General features: G+C 56.1%; 2 protein-coding genes across 2 annotated transcripts; one reads left to right on the top strand and one right to left on the bottom strand.

The window, feature by feature from the left end:
* Positions 1-334: 334 nt before the first annotated feature.
* Positions 335-5,063, top strand: LOC119113241 (cuticle protein CP14.6). Its single transcript, XM_037237594.1, has 3 exons — positions 335-392; positions 3,618-3,941; positions 4,977-5,063. Exons 1-2 carry the CDS (start codon positions 378-380, stop codon positions 3,936-3,938), a joined length of 336 nt encoding a protein of 111 aa, XP_037093489.1. The 5' UTR covers positions 335-377; the 3' UTR covers positions 3,939-3,941; positions 4,977-5,063.
* LOC119113239 (nucleoredoxin) lies at positions 4,015-19,360 on the bottom strand. Its single transcript, XM_037237593.1, has 8 exons — positions 19,240-19,360; positions 17,857-17,982; positions 14,776-15,027; positions 13,916-14,016; positions 7,485-7,680; positions 7,117-7,204; positions 6,500-6,615; positions 4,015-5,950 (listed from the first exon to the last, which is right to left on the bottom strand). The coding sequence occupies exons 2-8, from the start codon at positions 17,896-17,898 to the stop codon at positions 5,756-5,758; spliced, it is 990 nt and encodes a 329-aa protein (XP_037093488.1). The 5' UTR covers positions 17,899-17,982; positions 19,240-19,360; the 3' UTR covers positions 4,015-5,755.
* Between the last annotated feature and the right edge of the window lie 1,124 nt (positions 19,361-20,484).

Below are 20,484 nucleotides of genomic sequence, written 5' to 3'. Positions count from 1 at the left end.
GTTATAGGCCGGTGGGGATCAAACACTGCACATTAGTAAAATATCAATCTAGGTAAACAAAGCCATTTGAAGCACCACATCACGATTACGGACATTAGTATCCGGCCGTCGAATTTTTCCCAGGGTCCTGCACATCAGCGTCCCTGAATATCTCCAATGTGAAGAATCACCCCCCCCCCCCCCTCCCCGTGAGCGGCCAGTGGAACGGAACGGCCCCAGGAGCGGCACCCGTTTGCGGCCGAGGCACCCCTGGCCGGTCCAGCCGGCCGCGTGCCGCACCGGCGGTGTTTAAAGGCCACTGGCCCGGAGACGCTGACCAGTTGCCTGTCGGAAGGAACGTGCGCCGGTTCACTCGCCCCGCTCCCGGTTCGGCCGACATGATGACGCAGACGGTAAGTGACGACGCGGCATCTCCTGGTGGGTTTTATTTCCAGTGCAGGGTTACGCGCTGCTCGCGCACGGTTTCATTTGCACACTCACGAACTGGTGCCATCGGTCGAGTGTGGTCAGATATCGACCCCGCTAGGACTGATGTATCTGAGCGGAGATCCGTGCCTCACTCGCCGTACTGCGTATCGGTCGCATTTCAAAAGGGTGGCCGATGTGTCCGCCGCATATCATTTTCGTGGCTCCGAATGGCCAGGGTGAGGGTCCCTTTTGGAAATTCAGTTTCTGTTACCTTGTTCCTAATATTTTAGGAAAGGTTACCTTGTGCTCAGGTGGGTCGCGGGGCATCAATGGACAGCGCCCACGGGCATATTCCATGCCAATGTTGAGCGGGGTAGTAACAAGGCACTGATTCTCTTCGAACTCCGAAATGTGCCTCAACAACGCATCACCAAGTAAAGGATCATCAGTCCTGAGCACTGCTCAAAAGGGGTTATCAGATGCAGTGACGTCTAATGGGCATCATCACCATAACAGGAATAAACGGCCTTGGCCTTAAAATGCACTGTTCAAAATACATACAGGGAACTGGGCTGGTAACGTTACATTTTGCTCCATCGCCCTGTAACTGAGATTGTATGATCTCATGATTTTTGGCACCTGCACGTCAAAATCGTTTCATGCCGGTTACAGCTACATGATGGAGTATAAGTTGCAATACTCCATGCCTCTTCCGAATTCGGACTTTCAAATATCTTTTTCTTGTCCCAAGCTGGGCCAGCGGGATCACATAGAAGGCCAGGCGAAGCTTGCGCCATGAGATGGTCGATGAGCTGATGCATTTTTTCCGACGGAGACCGGTGAAACCCACGAGAAACGGCGGCTGCCTCCTGTGCCTCACCACGACCCCAACACCTTGCTGCTTGTATCCTATAGCTGATCATGTCGCCCATTACAGCCACATGATTTTTCTCCTATTCAATATGGGAAACCCTCCACCGCTAAACGTGTCCGTACAGCACAGGCATCTCTTCCACATATTCAACCACTTGCGCAGGTTGGCACACGCCACATGCATTTCCTGTCGTGTACAGCTGGTGCGCCAATCGTTTGCATTATGTGACACATGTGCCAACCTGCCCTACAAATACGCTGCTTGCCACGGTGCCGCAGACGGAAGCTGCTGGAAGTTGGAAGAATAGGAAGAATAGGAGAATGATACATATCCAGCCACAACCGTAGTAAGATAAAAGTTATGAGTTATGTTTCAGAACTTTCCCGAAGAAGTAGGAAATGCAAGATGTTGGACATTTGCCGCAGTGAAAGATTTTATAATGAGACTTACCCACACGAAAAAGATATGATCAAGAAAAGTCTCGGAACTAGAGCGGCGCTCTCCCGTGCACCTCGAAGAAACAAGCCCTTGCCCCGAATGCGCCCGCTATCTCTGAAGGAATAACGGGTGCCTGTTTTATTTGCCGTGTCTGTGCCTGCTTTAAGTCCATACTTTGATTAAAAACGCATCAAAGCCCATGGACAAGTTGCGTAATAACACTAGCCTACGCACATGCGTACACTGTACATTTAAACGAAAGGGAAAAGACGAAAATAGGTTTCAACATTAAGAAACGCGTTTTGTACCACCTTTGACGTTCATCGCTTGGCGCGATAACTGCACATAAGAAAGAAACTAGCTCCAATGTGCATGTGCAGGGTAACTACTGGGCACATATCTTATCCACCTCCCAGCATAACACTCCGTCCGAAACAGGCTGGAAAGCAAGGCGGGTTGGAAAGCTACAGCATTATTTCCAATTTGCCTACGCCTTTGCCTCCAATTTGCCTCCAATTTGCCTACCTACGCGGGTAACTAACTAGCTTGGTCTCCCCTTGAATGCTACAAACAGGCCCAACCAGCGATTGTCTTCGAAGACATTACAGTATGCAGCTTTTAATGAAGATGATAACAACACTTCGTTTGCATAACAGGGCCCGTTCGGTCACACTAGTACATAAGTTTTCACCCGTTCGATATTTACATATTTTCCAAAGTTCACCATGTGAATATAATAATCACATAATTAACTGCCTTACCCCTAGTCCGCTTCACCATCACCATTGCATTAATTTACATCGTTAGATCAACATCACCCTATGATCTCAGTCCCACTGCTTTCGTCGTAACTGACAACTGCAACGAAAATAGCAAAAAATCACGATAGACCCAAAAACGCAAGAACAACAGCCAATTACCAGGAGATCTAATGTGTGGATGATCTAATTCCTGACTGGCTAAGTCACCGTCTTCAGAGCACCCGCCTCGTAGCACCAGCACGCGCCCATCCTACTGGAAACAAAACTGAACTTCTTTCAAGTTGTACATGGACGCTAGCGATGTTAACTGTAAAGCCGATACGTAATCACGCCCTACATTTTACAACGAGCAGCATCTTCACACCGATCTAATACGATCCGTAAGCAATTCGTTGCGAAGGTTATATTGCATATTACACGGGTATGTAATATGCCATCGGTCAGCAATTATCTGCAGAGGTTACAGCTACCAATAAAAGTTTGTACTTTCTAAATTCCTCAGAGTTCTACTGCTTAGACCTTTGAAACGTTCTGGGATTGCCAAACTTTTGGGCAACCCCAAAAGGATATTTGACCCTACCATGCCACATAACCATGCCTATCAACTACAACTAGCTGATTTAAATGCCCGAGGGAGTATTGTGGTGTCCGTTTGCATATCTTCCATTGCATCATTGCGTTGATGTAATGGAAGATATGCAAACGGATATGCATGCGTTATTTGATAAGACAAACGTCTGGTAGATCTTCCGTCGTTGAAGTATCTGTTAAGTGGACAGTGTTGTTGTTGGTCATATCGCCTGTCATCTACATTTTATTTAAAGCCTGTCTTAAAAGCTACAAAAAATATTCTGCGTCAAGGCACTGACAACCAAGAGCAGCATTCCGCTGTTAAGATGTCTGACCGCGACAGAAATGTGCCAGCGATGACATGACGCCAGCCGATTAGTGCTTCTCTGTCGACTCATATCTGTTCCTTTTCAAAAAGTGTGCACACATTTCAGTGCTACTACTTCACACATTCGTTTCCGTGTCCCTACATCAATGTCGGCCGCACAGACTGGCTTCTGCGAGTACCTGACTGATCCACGCTCTAGGCGCCACCTGATAGCCTGAGCGCCACCTGTCACCGTCAGGTTCTGCTGCTCGCCGCTGCGGCGCTAGTGTGCTCGGCTGCCGTCTTGCCGGAGGATCGAGCCAGCACCATCGTGCGCACGACGGACCGGCGCGCCACCGACGGCGGCTACGACTTCGGCTTCGAGACCAGTAACGGGATGGCCGTGCAGCAGTCGGGCGTAATCGACCCCGCTACCGGCGCGCTCTCGGTGTACGGCGTGTACGAGTACCTGGACCCGGCCACCGGCCAGGTGTTCCGCGTACAGTACATCGCCGACGAGAACGGGTTCCAACCGCAGGGCGAGCACCTGGTGCGCTCCGCCGGCGTCCGGTCCTTCTAGCAGGTGAGAGCCCCGTCATCCACCGATCGGTCGCGTGGTTGCCATCGGGGCATTAGGGACATTCGGTCACGTTCGTTAAATTTATTGCGGGCTTCGGTGAGTAAACGTGTCGGGGAATCCCGAACGCGGCCAGCATAAAATCAGAATCTGAGCTAAAAGGGGCAGGCCGGTGCAGTCTTAAGCTCCTTACCGAAGCATTCAACGCTCCTCGTAAATCCGGACCCACTTCGGTGCAAACACCGAGCCTGGTAAATTAGTGGATCGTTACCGTGCCGCGGCAGGGCCGTGGTGAAGCACAACCATCGCCAGATGAAATCTGAACAGCTTTGGCCATGTGTTTGAACCTCCGTGTCGCCGCGTCCCCACGTAAGACCAGTAACACCCATCGTAGAGGCGACTTTGCCTCTCAACGACAGGGAATAGTGAGCTACAACACACCCACGGACTGAATATTTCGATGCAAAGAACTAGCAGTGCCTTCCGTTATATTTACAGCGACGGGAACACGTTTTCCTTGTCATCTTGTCTTCGTAAAGTCCTGACTACTTGCAAGCAAATATTAAGAGGCAACGATGCTGAAGTCCACACTGATTTAGCAGCAACGTCTTACGTTGTCCCCCACTTCAGTCAACTGATACTGAGCAGACAATAGCAGTGTTTTGCAATCGTCTCAGAAAAAAGCATGAAAACCAAAAGACCTAAGCCAACGTCCCGATGCAGACCAGAGTCATCCAAAAAATCAGTCAATCCATGAATGTGAGAGCGAGGTAGCGGATGCGGATGATTACGAGGCGTACAAAACTGACGGCCCGAATGATCCGTAAAAGGTGTCACTTTCCGCCACGAAACCTTGAATTTTGACACATTTGCTGGAGTGACTGGAGCCTTCTGCCTTATGTTTGCTTCCTTGCTTGTCATTGAGCAGGTTTTTAAAACGAATTCACTAAATCATTGAATATCTTGCACGGGCACAATCTCTTCTTAAGATAGAACAGTGATCATAACGATATGATACTAATGCCTAATTTTCCATTCCAGGCTATAGTTGGCTAACGCCAGCACGCCACATCGACTTCTTCAAAGAGCCTACAAATCTGTTTGCCGCAAGGACAAATGATTTCTTGAAACTACCCGGTGCGTTCACAGTTACGTAGGCATATGACTAGTACGCAATGGGAGAGGTGATCGCTGTCATGCAGACCATGGCTGATGGCAGGATTCATCGGATTCACTACTTGGGCATTCAGTCATATAACAATGGCCTGCGGGAAGCGGGTTACCTCAGGGTGGTACGTTGGAGTGTCACTAACGCGTAGTGGCCTCGCGCGCGGTTTTTGGTCGTAGACATCGCTGAAGAACGCCGCACATCACACTAGAAGCTGTCGAAATAGCACTGTGTCTCAGCAACGTACCTCCCACAGTGCAGTGTCCTCACGGCAATACACGGCGACAAACACGTGCACGCCTCGTGTGAACGTCTCTCGGCTGGCTCTCGCACCCGTGCCCCACGCAGGCTGCCCCGCGTGCAGCGCGCGGCACCGGTCCGTCACCAGACGGTGCGGCACGTCCGCGCCGCCCCGCACGCCCCGCGGCGACACGTCCGCTCCGTCACACAGAATCACGGCTCCGTCCGACGCAGTACCGCTCTCGGCCAATTGCGTCGCTCTGGCGCCAGCTTCGGAGGTCCAGTGGCGCCATGTTGCCCGGGCGTCCGAACTGCTGCACCGAGCCGTGACAGTCGTGGCCGTGACCCGTCACCAATGTCGTGACGGAGCAACGCCGCCGCGTCACGTCATGTCACGTCACGTCTCGTCACGTCACGGTGTGTCGAAGAGCGTGGGCTCCAGCTGCCGCCGCCGCCAGCGCTCGACGAACTCGGCCACGCGGTCGGGCGTGAGGGCCACGCCCTCCTCCAAGCCGAACCGGTGACCCAGGCTCAGGTCGATGATGACCAGCTGAGGCACCGCGTCGTCCACGCCAGCCGTCTCGCGCACCTGCTCGGCCACCTCCGACTGCCGGACACACGAGCGCGCCGCGCGTCAGCCGAGCCGAGTCGACTTCGACTCCGACTCTGACACGCCATGCGCCAGGCCTGAGTCATCGATCGGCGACGGGGCGAGTCAGCTCACGTCTCGTCCGGTAGTGGATGTGGCGCTCGGTGCTGAGTAACGCCTGGTTCGTTCGGAGCCACCCCCATATTTTTACACGGCCGCACTGTCGCAGCTGGTGCGTGAGTTATGACTCAGATGTCCTTTTACTATCGCTGTATTCTGGTAGCGCCCTGGCTCCGGTGCGGAGCACCCTGCTTTGCATGCTACGCTGCGTCGTGGGTCGGGCTCAGCGAGCCAAACAGGACATTTGCGTCAGGTTGACCTCCATGACATTTACGGCCAGCTGTAAATTCAAATCCGCAAAGGGGCGTCATGTTTGTGAATGAGATTACGACCTCCCTGTGCGGCCCACGGCTCACCCGCGGCGTCGTGACCTGGTCCGGGGTCACGGCGCTGGCACGGTCCGTCGGGCTCCAATTTGAGTGGCGCGCCTGCCCGGTTGTGACCCACCTCTGTGCCGATGAAGAAGCGGATGAGGTCGGCCTGGTCGGTGCGGTACTTCTGAGTTGCTTCGGCAGCAGGTGTCAGCACCTCTCGAGCGAACCGCACCTCCTCCGGCTCGGCGTCTAAGTAGGCACAGCAACCGCAGTAATGACCGGCGACTTATCGACCCACGGGATGTACTACTGACATTTACCAATTACACGAATGGAAAATAGTCAGGCATCGGGGAATAAGCCAGGTGATTGGTGGCGCAAGGACGGAATGTTAGGCTGAATGACAACAACGCGGCATGCGCCAGCAATACAAGTACGTCTGAACTGGTCTCAAAATAGCCCATTAAAGATGGCATCGTAATATCACTTTACCCTTTCGTAACCGAGTGAGAACTTAGGTTCCAGCAGTAGAAGGCTAACGCCATTTTCAAAGCCAAGAAGGCGTCACTTATGAGACAGATCGGCGTGTCACGTGACCCGTATTTATAGACAGTTCATGCGCCACCAGAACAAGACAACATGAATGCATCCAAAATATAATACATGGATCCAAACTATCGCGTCATTAGCCGTGACCACGAACCGCAAAGCATCCATGAAACAACCAGCCAATAAACCGGCAAGACCTACCCACGAACAGCACCAGCAGCGGCTCGTCCAGCAGGTGACGATGGCTCTCTGCCAGCTCCTGCACCAGCGCGGGTTGCCAGGGGAAAGCCTGCGACACGACCAGGGGTCAACACTGGCGGCAGTCACCGGAGGGACCAGGCAGCCGGGCCAGCTTTTAAACGGCCCGCCTGCAGTCAGATGTGCTGTAATGTATACCAACCCTAGTTCCGATACCAAGTGTTAACTAACTTTGCGCAGGCTTCAATCCGCCCCGACTCCATCATATTATCCGCAACACCTTTAAAAAAGACCCCAGTCAGGGCTACGTCACAGCCCTGGATTTATGGCATTCTACGCGCCTGCCCTGACCGGGAGCGCCCAGCACTGACCTGCGCCAGGGGGTCCTCGGCCACGTGCGCCCTGGCGTTGCGACAAACCAGCCGGTCGTGCTGGTCCAGCACCAGCAGGCTGGGGATGCCCTGCACGCCAAACCGCTCAGCCAGCTCGCGCCGTCGGCCGGCCTGCGCGTACGGCACCGCCAGCCACGGCGCCGCGCCGCGGTGCTGCTCGAATGACTCGGCCGTCCTATGGACGGGTCAGGTCAGGTTAGATCATGTGAGGCCAGGTCATGCCAGACCAGCCCAGGTCAAGTCAGGTAGGCCACAGCACCAGCTAATGCACCATGCCGGGGTGCAGCCCATAAACTCGGCCGTCCTGCGGACGGGTCGGGTTAGGTCAGGTCAATTTAGGGCGCGATACCTCCAGCCAGGCGGCATCGCACCCTAATTTGGCAGCGCCGCGGTGCAACTAAAATGGCTTGGCTACCCTGTGAAAAGGTCCTGTTAGGTCAGGTCAAATCAGTGTGAGGCATCGACAGCCGAGGACGGCGTCAACTGCGGCTTCCTGTCAGCGGATCAGGTCAGGTCAGGTCGCGTGATGGTAAGACACTGTCAGCCTAGGGCTGCGGCTATGTGCAGTCCACATGGCTACACAGTCCTGCAGGCGGGTGACGACAGCCGGGTCATGGTACGATAAGCGCGGGCCAGTGACCGGCCTTCGTCTGTTAAGTTCACCCAGCTAAGTTCGCCCAGTTCGTTGGTAAGGTTCAGTTAGCAGCCTGGGGGCCGTGCTGAAATGATGGTTCGGCTCAGTTCGGGACGAGCGAATAATGCTGTTGTTAATCACCTTCCGCCAACCTTGCGTTGCAGATCAGGCGTCACAGCTGTGACGTTTCGGCAGATCACGCTCCATTTGGCCAGATCGGGTTCGTTGAATCGTAAATATAGGATATAAGAAAAGTGGAAAGTGCTATGTGTAATAAGCCCTGTTTGTATCAGTGTATTGCAGTTCTGCAGAATAGACCAAACTTACGGACCCTATTTTTCTCCGTCCCTTTTTAGAGACTCGGGAGAAATGAAGCAAATCGACGCTTTCAGTAGCCACCCTACATTACGCTAAAATGGGAAAGCTGGCTGATATAGAAAGGTAATGGGGAATACCACAGCGCGGCACCATTACTTTATCGTTAGGTGATTCAGCCGGGCATGGAACTGACTGGGTCGTTAGCGCCGCGTCGCAACTCCTGGCGCCGTCCGCTGCCGAGCAGCATCCGGCGATCGTCTGGCTACGACTCGGAGCTGCTTCAAAGCTCTTTTTAAACGGCACTGAAAGCCATCGTGAAAAGAGTGAAGGCTTCCATTAACAGTAATAGACGGTAAGGCGATAGCGGCTCCGTTCTTTAGCGGATTAGTTTGCTAAAACGCTTCCACCTTGACGACCTCTGAAAGGAGGGGAAAGTGCTTTGATTAAAACTATTTTTTCGACCACAACAACTAGAAAACAAGGGGAAATACTTTTGTGCCTGGTATGCGGTTCCGGCCCCCTGAGCCCAAGCACCGTACCTCGGGTACTGCGCTACCATGCGCCGTTCCATAACTTCACAAATGTCTGTCGCGGCTTGTCACGAATTAAGGGTCTGACAGTCTGAATGGGATGCGCTTTTCATCTCTGCAGTTGGAGAGATGTGCCTAATAGCGCATTCGTATGAGGTCCAGTAATATAAATGATACTTTCGCAAAACACAACCTAATCGATGCGCATAATAAGCACTGCTATCCCTACATTACACGTAATGCCCATCTAGTTCTAGGCTCGGTGAGGTGCTGCACCAATTGCCGCCGACCGGAGGCCGCTGCAGGAGGTGCCATGGTTCAGCATTTCACCAAACCACACCCTGGGGCTCAGTGGGCCGCTACATCAGATGCTTTGTTCATTAGCTGCCACACCCGGTATCGGCGTCAGCAGGCACAGGCCCGTGCTCACCCCCGCGTGTCCCCCTCCTCGTGCCCCGTAATGAGCCGCCACCTCCCGCCTATGACGCCCGGCCGCGGTTGAAGGGCGGCGGGGGACGGCGATTTACGACTGGCCGTCGGAGCTGGTCAATACTGCAAGCGAGGCAAGCGGGGCTGAACGCGCACCGCGACAAACAGCCAGCCTCCGGCGACATGCAGGGAGCCTCCGGAGGTGAAGAGAAGACCTCCGCACGCGAGGGTAGAAGACCTCCGGAGGTGAACAGAGGACCTCCGGAGACATGCAGGGAGCCTCCGGAGGTGAAGAGAAGACCTCCGCACGCGAGGGTAGAAGACATCCGGAGGTGAACAGAGGTTCTCCGGAGACAGACAGGGAGCCTCCGGAGGTGAAGAAAAGACCTTCGTACACGAGGGTAGAAGACCTCCGGAGGTGAACAGAGGTTCTCCGGAGACAGACAGGGAGCCTCCGGAGGTGAAGAGAAGACTTCCGCACGCGAGGGTAGAAGACCTCCGGAGGTGAACAGAGGACCTCCGGAGACAGGCAGGGAGCCTCCGGAGGTGAAGAGAAGACCTCCTCACGCGGGGGCAGAAGACCTCCGGAGGTAAACAGAGGACCTCCGGGGACAGGCGGATGATCTCCGAAGGAGGACGCAGGGCCTTTAGGCGCGAATAGATGACCTCGGTGGGCAGACAGAGTACAGAAGCGGACCTGCGGGGCAAAAACAAGGTTCCATGGAAACAGACAAAGGATAAAAGGACAGAACACCTTCAGACAGACAGAGAGCGACCGGAGGCAGCCGGATAGTTTCTGGAAGAGGACAAATAGTACACGGGGATGAACAGATGACATCCGGGTGCGTAAGAATCACTAAAACTTGAATAACGCACCATAAATGAGGCCAAGATGATACGAAGACACGGCCCACGAATGACATATCCCGCGGCAAAACACTGAACACTCGCGCAGCTCAACGCAGCGCCGTTACAGATGACACTTTAAATAACCTCCAGGCATAGAAGACCACCTCTTGAGTCAAAGAAATGACCTCTTAAGACACACATGTGCACTCCAGAAACCAACGGCGACTTCTGAGCTAGCTATGGGTGCATTGTTCACAGACAATCATTCCGTTGTTCCGAACAGCTCGAGCCGTTTATGACAAAACTGACAGCCCTTCTAAACAAGCATGCACTCCCCGAGATGAGACGTCGGCTCTCTGACTTGTAGACCTGCGTCGGGTGACAGCACAAAAACAGCTGGCCCCTAGAGGCGGGCTCGGCCCGGGCACAAACACCGGCGAGCGGCGTGACAAACAGCGGCGGCGGGACAGGCGGCGCCGGCCACGCGCCCTTTAGTATTCATTGCCGCCGGCTGCATCTTTCAGAGCTCTGTTTACGATCGGGACCCGTGGCGCGCCGTGGAAGCAGCGTAACGGCGCTGGCCATGGCCGCCCGCCAGCCGCGCCTGCCCGCTGTCCTCTCCCGCCGCCGGGCTCAATGTCCTCCGGCCGACAGTTCGTTTTGGGCGGCGTTCTGACGTGGCAGAGCCGGCTGTTTATGGAGCCGTTCTCCTGGGGCTCGCCGATCTGACATTTTGCTATACAAAGGAAATCGCGCGCGTGGTATCATGGCGACGTCCGACCGCTCGCCATACAAAGCGGACCACACGCATGGCCGATCCTTCCGAAAGTTAGCCGCACATGAGACGGCGTTTGCAGAGGCCGCCCGCCAGACAGCTCGCTTGACAGGTGGTGGTCGATCGCAGACGGCGGCCGTTCGATAGTTTGCTCCACGGAAAAGAACGAATGCCGTGGCCACCCGTCCCCCATGTCACAGCTCGTTAAACAGAGCGTGACTAGCAACGGACTCGCTTCTTTTGACAGGTCGCTGCACAGATAAGGACGCGTGCATAGCCCGGCCGTCCGGCAGTTGAGCACACAAAGCCGGCCATGCGGCCGTGATAAGACATATTCCCTGGTTCGTGCGCAGAGGAGGTCGGTCGAAACACGCACGTGTGCGAAAACTCGCCTCGCCTGGGACGTCTGTACGCTAAATGTATCACAGAGAAATGCCCATTTCGCGAAAACGACCGGTTTGCCCCCGAGGAGGTATAACAACATTCCTCCAAAGGTCCGCCGCTCGGGAAAGCATGCATGCGGTGGCCCGTTGGTTCACCGTGGTTGGCTGAACAGAGGAGCTGGTATGCAGTGCACCGGGCGGGACGGTGATGCAGAACTAAGTCGGTGTCGCTGTCGAGTGGGGCCGTATTGATTTCACATTTGCTCCGGAGTCGGATAGGGCGAGCCGGCCATCCCTGCGATAATGGGTGCCGACGGGCGGCCGGCGGCCCCCTGCTCGCTCAGCAGATCAGCGGTGCGCCGCTGCTGTCACCGGAGGTCCGCGGCAAGGGATAGCTCAACGGAGCAGCCGTTCACCCCTGCCGTCACCACCAGAGGCCTCGCCACCAGAGGCCTTGCCACCGGAGGCCTCGCCACCGGAGGCCTCACTTCCAGAGACCTTGCCGCCAGAGGCCTCGCCACCAGACGCCTCGCCACCGGAGGCCTCGCCACCGGAGGCCTCACTTCCAGAAGTGTCGCCACCGGAGGCCTCGCCACCAGAGGTCTCGCCACCAGAGGCCTCGCATTGCTGCTGACCGGCTTAGCAAGGTCGACGGGGTCGTTGCTGCCACTGCATCGGGAGAATGCCGTTGGGGTAGATCGACGCAAACGTTTTAACAGCCCGCTGCTGTCGCCGAAGGTCGGTGGCATGCGCGAACAGCTGTCACTTGGAGGTGCAAAGTTTGCAGGAGTGTATCCAAGGCATGGTGAAAATGAACTCCTCAGTTCGGCGAAGAATTTATACCGTTCTGCTGGTATTTAAGCTCATGGCGAAGCTCCACACACCTGAGGAAAGGCTGAGATTTTCAGTGGAATGTACAGGGTAGACATGGGAATACGGGGGGTGTAGCGCTAAAGAGTTTTTGCTGACTTCCTTGAGGGTTGGCAGCCTACATAACAGAAGCCAGAAGCTCACCATTGCACATTTCGTCTCAGATAGCCTCTTTCAACATGTGAAGAGGCAAATGGTACCCTAAAGTAACATAACTATTTCCTCTTTGGAAAACGTAGCTGAAGTAGTAGCGAGTGATATCTCCGCAGCTTCCTCGAGCGGCAGGAAAGTCATTCCCCGATCTAAGGCAGACTCGTCTGGACTCAGCAAGAGTCAGACCGTCTTAACATTTTCACAATTATCACTGACGGCTCACCACTATTTGAACATAATGGGATACATCAATGAATTCCACATCAGGGAATGAATTGTGTTATGGGTCACACACCCACACCCACACCCACACCCACACCCACACCCACACCCACACCCACACCCACTCACACACAGACACACACACACACACACACACACACACACATTATATATATATATATATATATATATATATATATATATATATATAATAAACCATTCCACGATCACGCATTCCCAACGTTGTATTTCATATTTGTTTAAACATGCCTTTGGAGGTGCCTGTCCCTTTTTTTTATCGGTGGACAGCCCGTTCCGGAGCTGATGCTTTTGTGTGGCGCGGTGCAATCAACACAGGGTGTTCCAATAACGGAATGGACGCACGGCTCCGCCGTATTTTAGCCTGGCCATCGTTCCCAGCTCCTCACGGGACCCACAGTGTGATTACTGCAGCCAGGGGCCAATAGGTACATCGATCGCGATCGAGGTTCAAGAGTCGTGGAAGGCGCGCGCGTCCGCCGTCTCCGGGGATGGAAGCCGCGCAGCCGGCTGGCGCCTCTGAGTCAGTAGCAGCGCAGGCTGGTATCTGGCGGGTGCATTCGTGGATGGCTCACAGTGGCACTGCATGCCACCGCAGGGAGTTTTACATGGCTGGTGCCTATGAGCGGAACTTTACCAGAAAAGTTGGAGATGTAAATTGGTTTGCGTGTCCATGCCCTTCATGCAACGCCACATAACTGCCGTTCATTTTCTGACGTTAATTTTGCATCCCTAAAATAGCAAAAGTTTCATCCCATGCTGGCGCCTTTCAGTCACGACCGGTTCGATGATATCAAACGCAGCGCAATCTATTGGCGACATGCAACCAACTCAACTGTGTTGCACTGACAGCGTCCTTCGTATCCACTGCATTTGCATTCGCGCTGCAGACTTCCCCGGTACCGCGAGGGCCGCGCCCCCTGCCGGCGTCTCAGCTCCCGAAGCATGCTATCCGCTGGCACCCCGGCTTCGGTCCAGTCAGACGCCGACCGGCGACGACAGCGTACACACAGCTTTGACATGCAAATTGACCCATGAACTGTCACCGAATTCGGAAAAGGAAGCAAATAGGTTGTAATGCCGAATGCAAAGCGGGAGGTATAAGCACCAACCTTCTATGGACAGGCGCCCATGAGTTGTGACTAGAGTGGTCTCTGAAGTGGTGCCCATAAGCTACGAGTGGAGGCGCGTCTGCGCGTGGCGCTCACCTGTCTGAAGACACGAGGATGACCTCGAACTTCAGTCCTCGGCTGCAAATCCTCCCGGCCATTTCTCGGAGTTCTGGAGTGAAGGCCTTGCATGGAGGACACTGGAAACAGGGCGGCCATCGGCGCCCACGGCCATGGAAAGGTCACTTGGTAATCTGGCCTACTGGCAAGACAGACGCCGTCTGCCGCGATCGTAAATAACTGGACCGAATGGCCAGACTTATGCGGTCTGGCGGGTTAGTTTAGTGGCGGCGTTAAATTGACCCAGTTGCAGCGCTCCAACATAACTTATGCATGTTGCTCCAGCAAAGCCTCCTCACCAACACCCCCGAGGGAACTGCGCCTCAAACAGCCCTCAGAAACGATTGCTTACAATCTAATATTTACAAGGACCATGGGGGAATCGCTCCAACAATAATGCCACTCTGGCGTGAATTGTGAGCGGATGCAGTTTGGTTGGACCTGTTACATAAAGCTTTTGCGAACTTATTACCTCGTCAAGTTTCATTTTGCACTCTTATCCACTAGCGCTTAGAAATCCGAAAGGCTTCGGGAATGCGGCAGATGTGCTGATGCATACAGTAATGGATGAAACGGCTGGTAAACACTTTTTCCCTACAAAGCGAGCATTTTACAGAAAAATAACACCCCAGATGTGCTACCTTCTGCCAGTCCGAACCTTGTATCGCAAGCGCTATGCTTGGGAGACTGATACACACCGTCGCTCTCGGATCGAGCTATGCTTGGGAGGCTGATACACACCGTCGCTCTCGGATCGATAGCTACTCCTTATGAATCGGCATTTGAACACCACTGAAATGTCGATAGCGGTTCTGTTTAAAACCTTTTACAGCACTCACCCAGTTGGCGGCGAAGTAGAGTGCCTTGAATGCGCCCTGGATTCGGCTGTAGTCGCACAGTTGGCCGTCCTTATCCAGAAGGCCGTCCACCATGAGCTGCTCGTAACTGCGCGGTCGCCATGGAAACCCACGACCGTCTGGGTGCTCTCGAACGAGATCGCAGGCGTTCGAGATGATAGTCTGCCCAGACGCCATATCGACCAGCGACAGGCAGGGGATGTCTTGAATTTTGAAAAGGCAGCGCATTTTGTTCTGAAAGAAGAAAGCGAGCTCCATGAATGCACGAAAAGAAGTAGGACAATCATGCCACCTTCACTGGGTTCTAGAATGATTTCGACATATTGAGAGGAAATTCGACATTAATGCCGATATGTATGGGGTTTAATCAAATACAGGTTTACACCATGCTTACATCGGCTTTTGTGCAGTGTTTTAAGAACCAAAGCTTGTAGGGGCCATTTGAGCTTCTTGCTTGGCTTTCCACCATAGATACATATCCAGACGGCGTGTAGGATGGACACGCTGTGTCCACGCATACATGGGGATCGGAAAATTGCAAAAATAGGAAAAGTTTATTTTAATGGAATGTGGTATACATTCGGCTGGTATGCATTGGGTTGGTATCGTACGCATTCCGTCGGTATTCGGTTCTGAGGAGACCGGATGTCGTAGGAGGGCCAGGCTTACAAACTGCCGGTCGTCGTCTGCTTAAGCATTTGTTCATAAACGTGTCTGAGCTGTCAAAAATGTAATCCAGATTGAATAACCTGAATTGATCCATCAGAGCTGCGCCATATTGCCAGAAATAGTCCCGGACGAAAATGTTTCAGACTGCTGCCAGCGTCAGCAGTACTCGTCCAAACTTCACCGCCACAGACAAAAACTTTCGTGAGGAAAGAATTAATATCGCAGACAGCATAGCCCAGAACCTGCACAGTTGCGGATTTGGGGCGCGGCACCGCCACTGCCTGCCGCCATATTCCCGCTGAGACGCGTGACCGCTAATGCCTGCCGTCATATCCCCGCTGAGACGCGGCGCCGCCACTGCCTGCCGTAATATCCCCGTTGAGACGCGGCACCGTCAATGCCTGCCATCATATCCCCGCTGAGACGCGGCACCGCCAGTGCCTGCCGGCATATCCCCGCTGAGACGCGTGACGCTAATGCCTGCCGTCATATCCCCGCTGAGACGCGGCACCGCCACTGTCTGCCGTCATATCTCCGCTGAGACGCGGCACCGTCAATGCCTGCCATCATATCCCCGCTGAGACGCGGCACCGCCACTGCCTGCCGTCATATCCCCGTTGAGACGCGTGACCGCTAATGCCTGCCATCACATCCTCGCCGACAGACTGTAACAGGAACGCAGCCGCTCACAAAAACGCGGCCGTGGACGTTTGCACCGAGCCGGTCGCACCGGGGAGTGCACCTCGTCGCCGTTTGCACCGAGCCGGTCGCACCGGGGAGTGCACCTCGTCGCCGTTTGCACCGAGCCGGTCGCACCGGGGAGTGCGCCTCGTCGCCGTTTGCACCGAGCCGGTCGCACCGGGGAGTGCGCCTCGTCGCCGTTTGCACCGAGCCGATCGCACCGGGGGAGTGCGCCTCGTCGTTTACACAGCTCCCCAATCCCGTGTAAATGAACGCGGGCACGGACGCGGATGGCCATACGACGCTTGTATACACTGCGTCGACGCGGTGCAAACACGCACAAACAGGGCCGGGCGTCGGCACCGGCGCCCGCCGCACCGGGCCGCCGCCGATGCCGAGCGGGTAATGAACGAGGGCGGCGCTTCCTAAAAGCCCGCCGTCAAAACAGCCGGCCGCGGCGTCGCCAGCTGCGGCGTTGGGCAGACGCGCTGGCTAATGACCGACAGATTCGGGCGCGGCGGCGTGGGTCCGGCTCCTTCCCCCCCCCCCCCCCCGCCCGGACGGAGGCGAGCTCAGGATGGCCGGCCGTGGGCTAAGTCTGCCCGGTTTAGGGTCGCGGCGGCTGAATAATCACTGGCGCGGCGCGACGAGGCGGGACGGGCGCCGCCACAAGCGGCCGTCTGAGCAAACTGAGAATCAGCTCTTCCAGGGCAGTCTAAATGTCCGTGGTCAAACAAAGTAGCACCTGGCCTGCGAGAGCTTCCCGCCGAAACCCGATGAACTGAACTGAAGCGGAATTCGCATCAGCGCCACGACTTTCCGGTGGATGACCGCCCTGAGTACCAACGGATGATGCTCGCCGGCACACTCAGCAACGGCGTCTTCCGCATCTGGACGGCGCATGCAGCCCCAATCCAATAACAGCAGTGGCCGACCCTGGACACGTGCAGAGTTCCCACCGTTTCCGACGGGGCGGACCATAACCGCCGGCGGTCGGTGCAGCCCAGGCGGACCCACAGACGACTGCCGTGAGACCTTCCCCCGACGGCAGCGACGCTCCGGACATTGGATCAGTCACCGGTCCACAGAGGGGAGGGGAGGGGGGGGGGGGGGGGGGGGAGGACAGCTGGCAGGGCTCCGGCCGGTCATAGCTCAACGCAGTGGGTATATGGCCAACGGTAAAAGTTAAATTGACTGAGGCATCGTTAAGTAACTCGAGCAAACAAACTTGGTGTGCGGCGGGGGTGAGCGGCCGGGAGCAGCGACGTTTTAAGGCCTTCTCGACGACGCTTCGTACTCAGCCTTCCAGTGGAAGCCTTACAGGAGGCAAGTATGGAATTCGGGGGGGGGGGGGGGTAGGGGCAGCGGAGCATTCAATTCGGGCACGGCAGCCATTAAGCGAAGCTCCGGCTTCGGACGGCGCGTTCGATGGCTGGAGTGTGAGCGGTAATCGATGCTCCCCGCCTATCATGCCGCCAGGACTGTGGTTCATGCATTAGCTCCAGGCGCACAGTTCCTCTCTGCCGGCTCTGAACTTTACACGAACATGCCGTCAGTGCGCTCTGAAGCGACGATCATCGTAATCAATAATTACCGTCGTCGATAACGTCAGGGAGCTGCCGCGGGCGCTTATCTCAGTTGTGACGTCACTGGCCGGCCCATCGGCGCTGCGCCAGGTATTTGACCGCGCACTGATGTCACCGCCCGACTCACCAGGCTAGGGAAGTCGTCGAAGTCGATTCTCCACCAGGGCATGTCGGCCGAGAGGTGCTCGAAGTCCTCCCTGTCCTTGTCGGCAGAGACGAACACCACCTCGAACTGCTCTCCGCTGTCGCGCACCTGACCGACGAGGTCGCGAGGTCACAGGATGACTTCTGAGAGTGAACGTCGCGTGGACAAAAGGCTCCGAAATCATGGCCGAGTCTGTGGCGTGGGTCATGACCAGCCCTGTGGCGTTATCATGTATCCACACCGAACTTATGGAGTATCTGACGTCAACCAGAATCACGGCCGAGTCTGTGGTGTGGGTCATGACCAGCCCTGCGGCGTTATCATGTATCCACACCGAACTTATGGAGTATCTGACGTCAACCAGAATTTGATTGGGTGACCAGGTTGCGGCAATGACATAGAGGAGTGTGGACAACGATGGGCCAAAAATGCACTTGGGAGCCCCCCGTTAGCAGGACGTCCGGGACAGGGACCCACCTCAGTAGCTGCGGGCGCTAGGTTGGTGCTTCCGCCAGGGTCACTTCCCAGTAATGGCTGATTCACACAGCTCACACCGGATAAACAGCGCGTGCGGGGATGCTGAATGAAGCGTGAATGAAGACAGGATGGCGGACAGCTCAGACCGTGGAAAAAACGCACCAAAAGCACGAGACGTGCTCGACTTGGCGAGTCATTCATTACCGACAACAAAGGGCGTCTCGGCATGGCACAAAACAGGCCTGAGGGAGCGACTGACAGAGCAAAACAAGCCGGCTGCTGTCGGCGGCTGGCTGCGGAGCGTACGGTAGCTGCCTGGTGGCGGGTGGCGGCCGAGCAGGACGGAGCGCTGGACTGCACGCAAACCTCACCCGACTGGGGGGACGGGGTGGGGGCAGGTAAACCGGCTGGACCACTTTTAGTCCAGGGCCGACGCCACCATCCGCTGGCCCCACAGGCGTACACACTTCATCATACCCCCAGCAGGTGGATATCTCAAGCCATCTCTCCAGGCGTTTTACCCTGCGATGTCGTCACCACAACCGGTAGGTCAAGTCCGGTCGCGTCGTCTCGTGTCACATCGCAATGCAAACTGTAACCTCAAGTCACGTCAGCTCATCGGCCGTCGTACAACGTCCCGTTGGCACACCAACTTCGCGGCAGCACACCGCCACGCCACAGCACGTGACCCGCCGGTTTCACACACGGATCATGACCTCGTCATACTACGTTACGTCACGTCCCGTCACATCCACACACACACGCGGTCACCTCACGCCACGTCACATCTGCCGGCATGCACGTCACGCCCCCCACCACCGGCACGTCCGAGCACGCCCATCGCCCCCAGCACGGCCGGGCACGCCACGTCGCCCGCCGGCCGGTCACCTGGGCGTAGCAGCGCCGCAGCAGCTGGACAAACTCCTCGCAGGGGCCGCACCACTTGCCGGCGAACAGCACGCCGATCACGCCATCGGTGCGGCCACTCAGGTCGGCCCGCTCGCCGCGCGGCCCGAGCAGCGCCGCCAGCAGCGGGGCGCAGCGCGCCGCCATTCTGCCGCCGTCGGCGCCGACTGAGCCGGCGTCGGCCGCGTCGGTGCGTCGGCGAGCGCCGCGTCCAGGTGCGCCGTCCGGGCGCGCCGGTGCGCTGCGCGGCCGCGACTGCCGCTCAAGGTGGCGGCCCGCCGCAGCCGCCAGGACGCGACAGGGGCGGCAGCGGCGGCGACGGCGGCGGCGGCGGCGGGCGGCACGCGCCCTGCCGGTGCCGGCGGGCGGCGCGCGACCAGCCGCCGCCGCAGGAGGGGCGGGCACGCTCCTGGCGCGCCGGGCGCCTGCAGCGGCGGCGACCGTGACGGCGACGGTCGGGTGAGTCAGCGGCCTGTTGCAGCCGCCGCGGCCGCCGGGCAGGGGTGTGTGTGAAGGGGACGGGGACGTACGCGCCCTCGCCTGTCGACGCGACAGCGCTGACAGAGAGGCGGCCGTGATTGAATTCCTCGTTTGATCGATGGCGTGCCGGCGCTCCATCAGAGTCAGTGTTAACAGGAAAGTGGAACGCAAGCTGCCGGCCGTGAGAGATTGAGCGCCGGGCTTTAGTCTGTCGGCGTGTTGGTAAAAAAACTTGCTTCGAGCTAGCAGCGTATTAGCGTCAAACGTCCCGCTCCTAAAGCCGTTTTAATGTGCGTGGAGGGAGAACAAAGCTGAAGGTTCATTTAGTCTGGCATGTATTTGGTCACGGATTTTAACACACATCTAGCAACAAGTTAATGTCCCTAGCGGCTTAAACACACTATTGATGTATGGATCAAGGTGTAGACTATTCTGACGTCTACGAACAAGAGGTCCGGCCAATATTTGTAGGAATTCGATGGCTTTGTTAACAACGGTATAATATGCACGTTATGAGTACCTCATATGCAGCGAATACAAGTCATGCGCCTCGCACACCCGAATAACACCATCGAGTAGCTTCGCTGACTTAAGACTGGCACTGGACAGCATTCGAAGGCACCCAGTACACCACCCCTTCTCGCCGCACTTGGCCACGTCGGGCTCACACGTGCCACGTGCGGCCCCGCGGCAGCCGGCTTCTGGCGCGGCCGCTGAGGCAGGCTGCTCCCGCAGCGTGCGCCGGCC

The sequence above is a fragment of the Pollicipes pollicipes genome, unplaced genomic scaffold, assembly GCF_011947565.3.
Source record: "Pollicipes pollicipes isolate AB1234 unplaced genomic scaffold, Ppol_2.1 Scaffold_7261;HRSCAF=8764_pilon_pilon_pilon, whole genome shotgun sequence".
Lineage (NCBI taxonomy): Eukaryota > Metazoa > Arthropoda > Thecostraca > Pollicipedomorpha > Pollicipedidae > Pollicipes > Pollicipes pollicipes.
The sequence above is the reverse complement of the archived record's forward strand: the minus strand, read 5'-3'. Positions and strand labels throughout refer to the sequence as shown.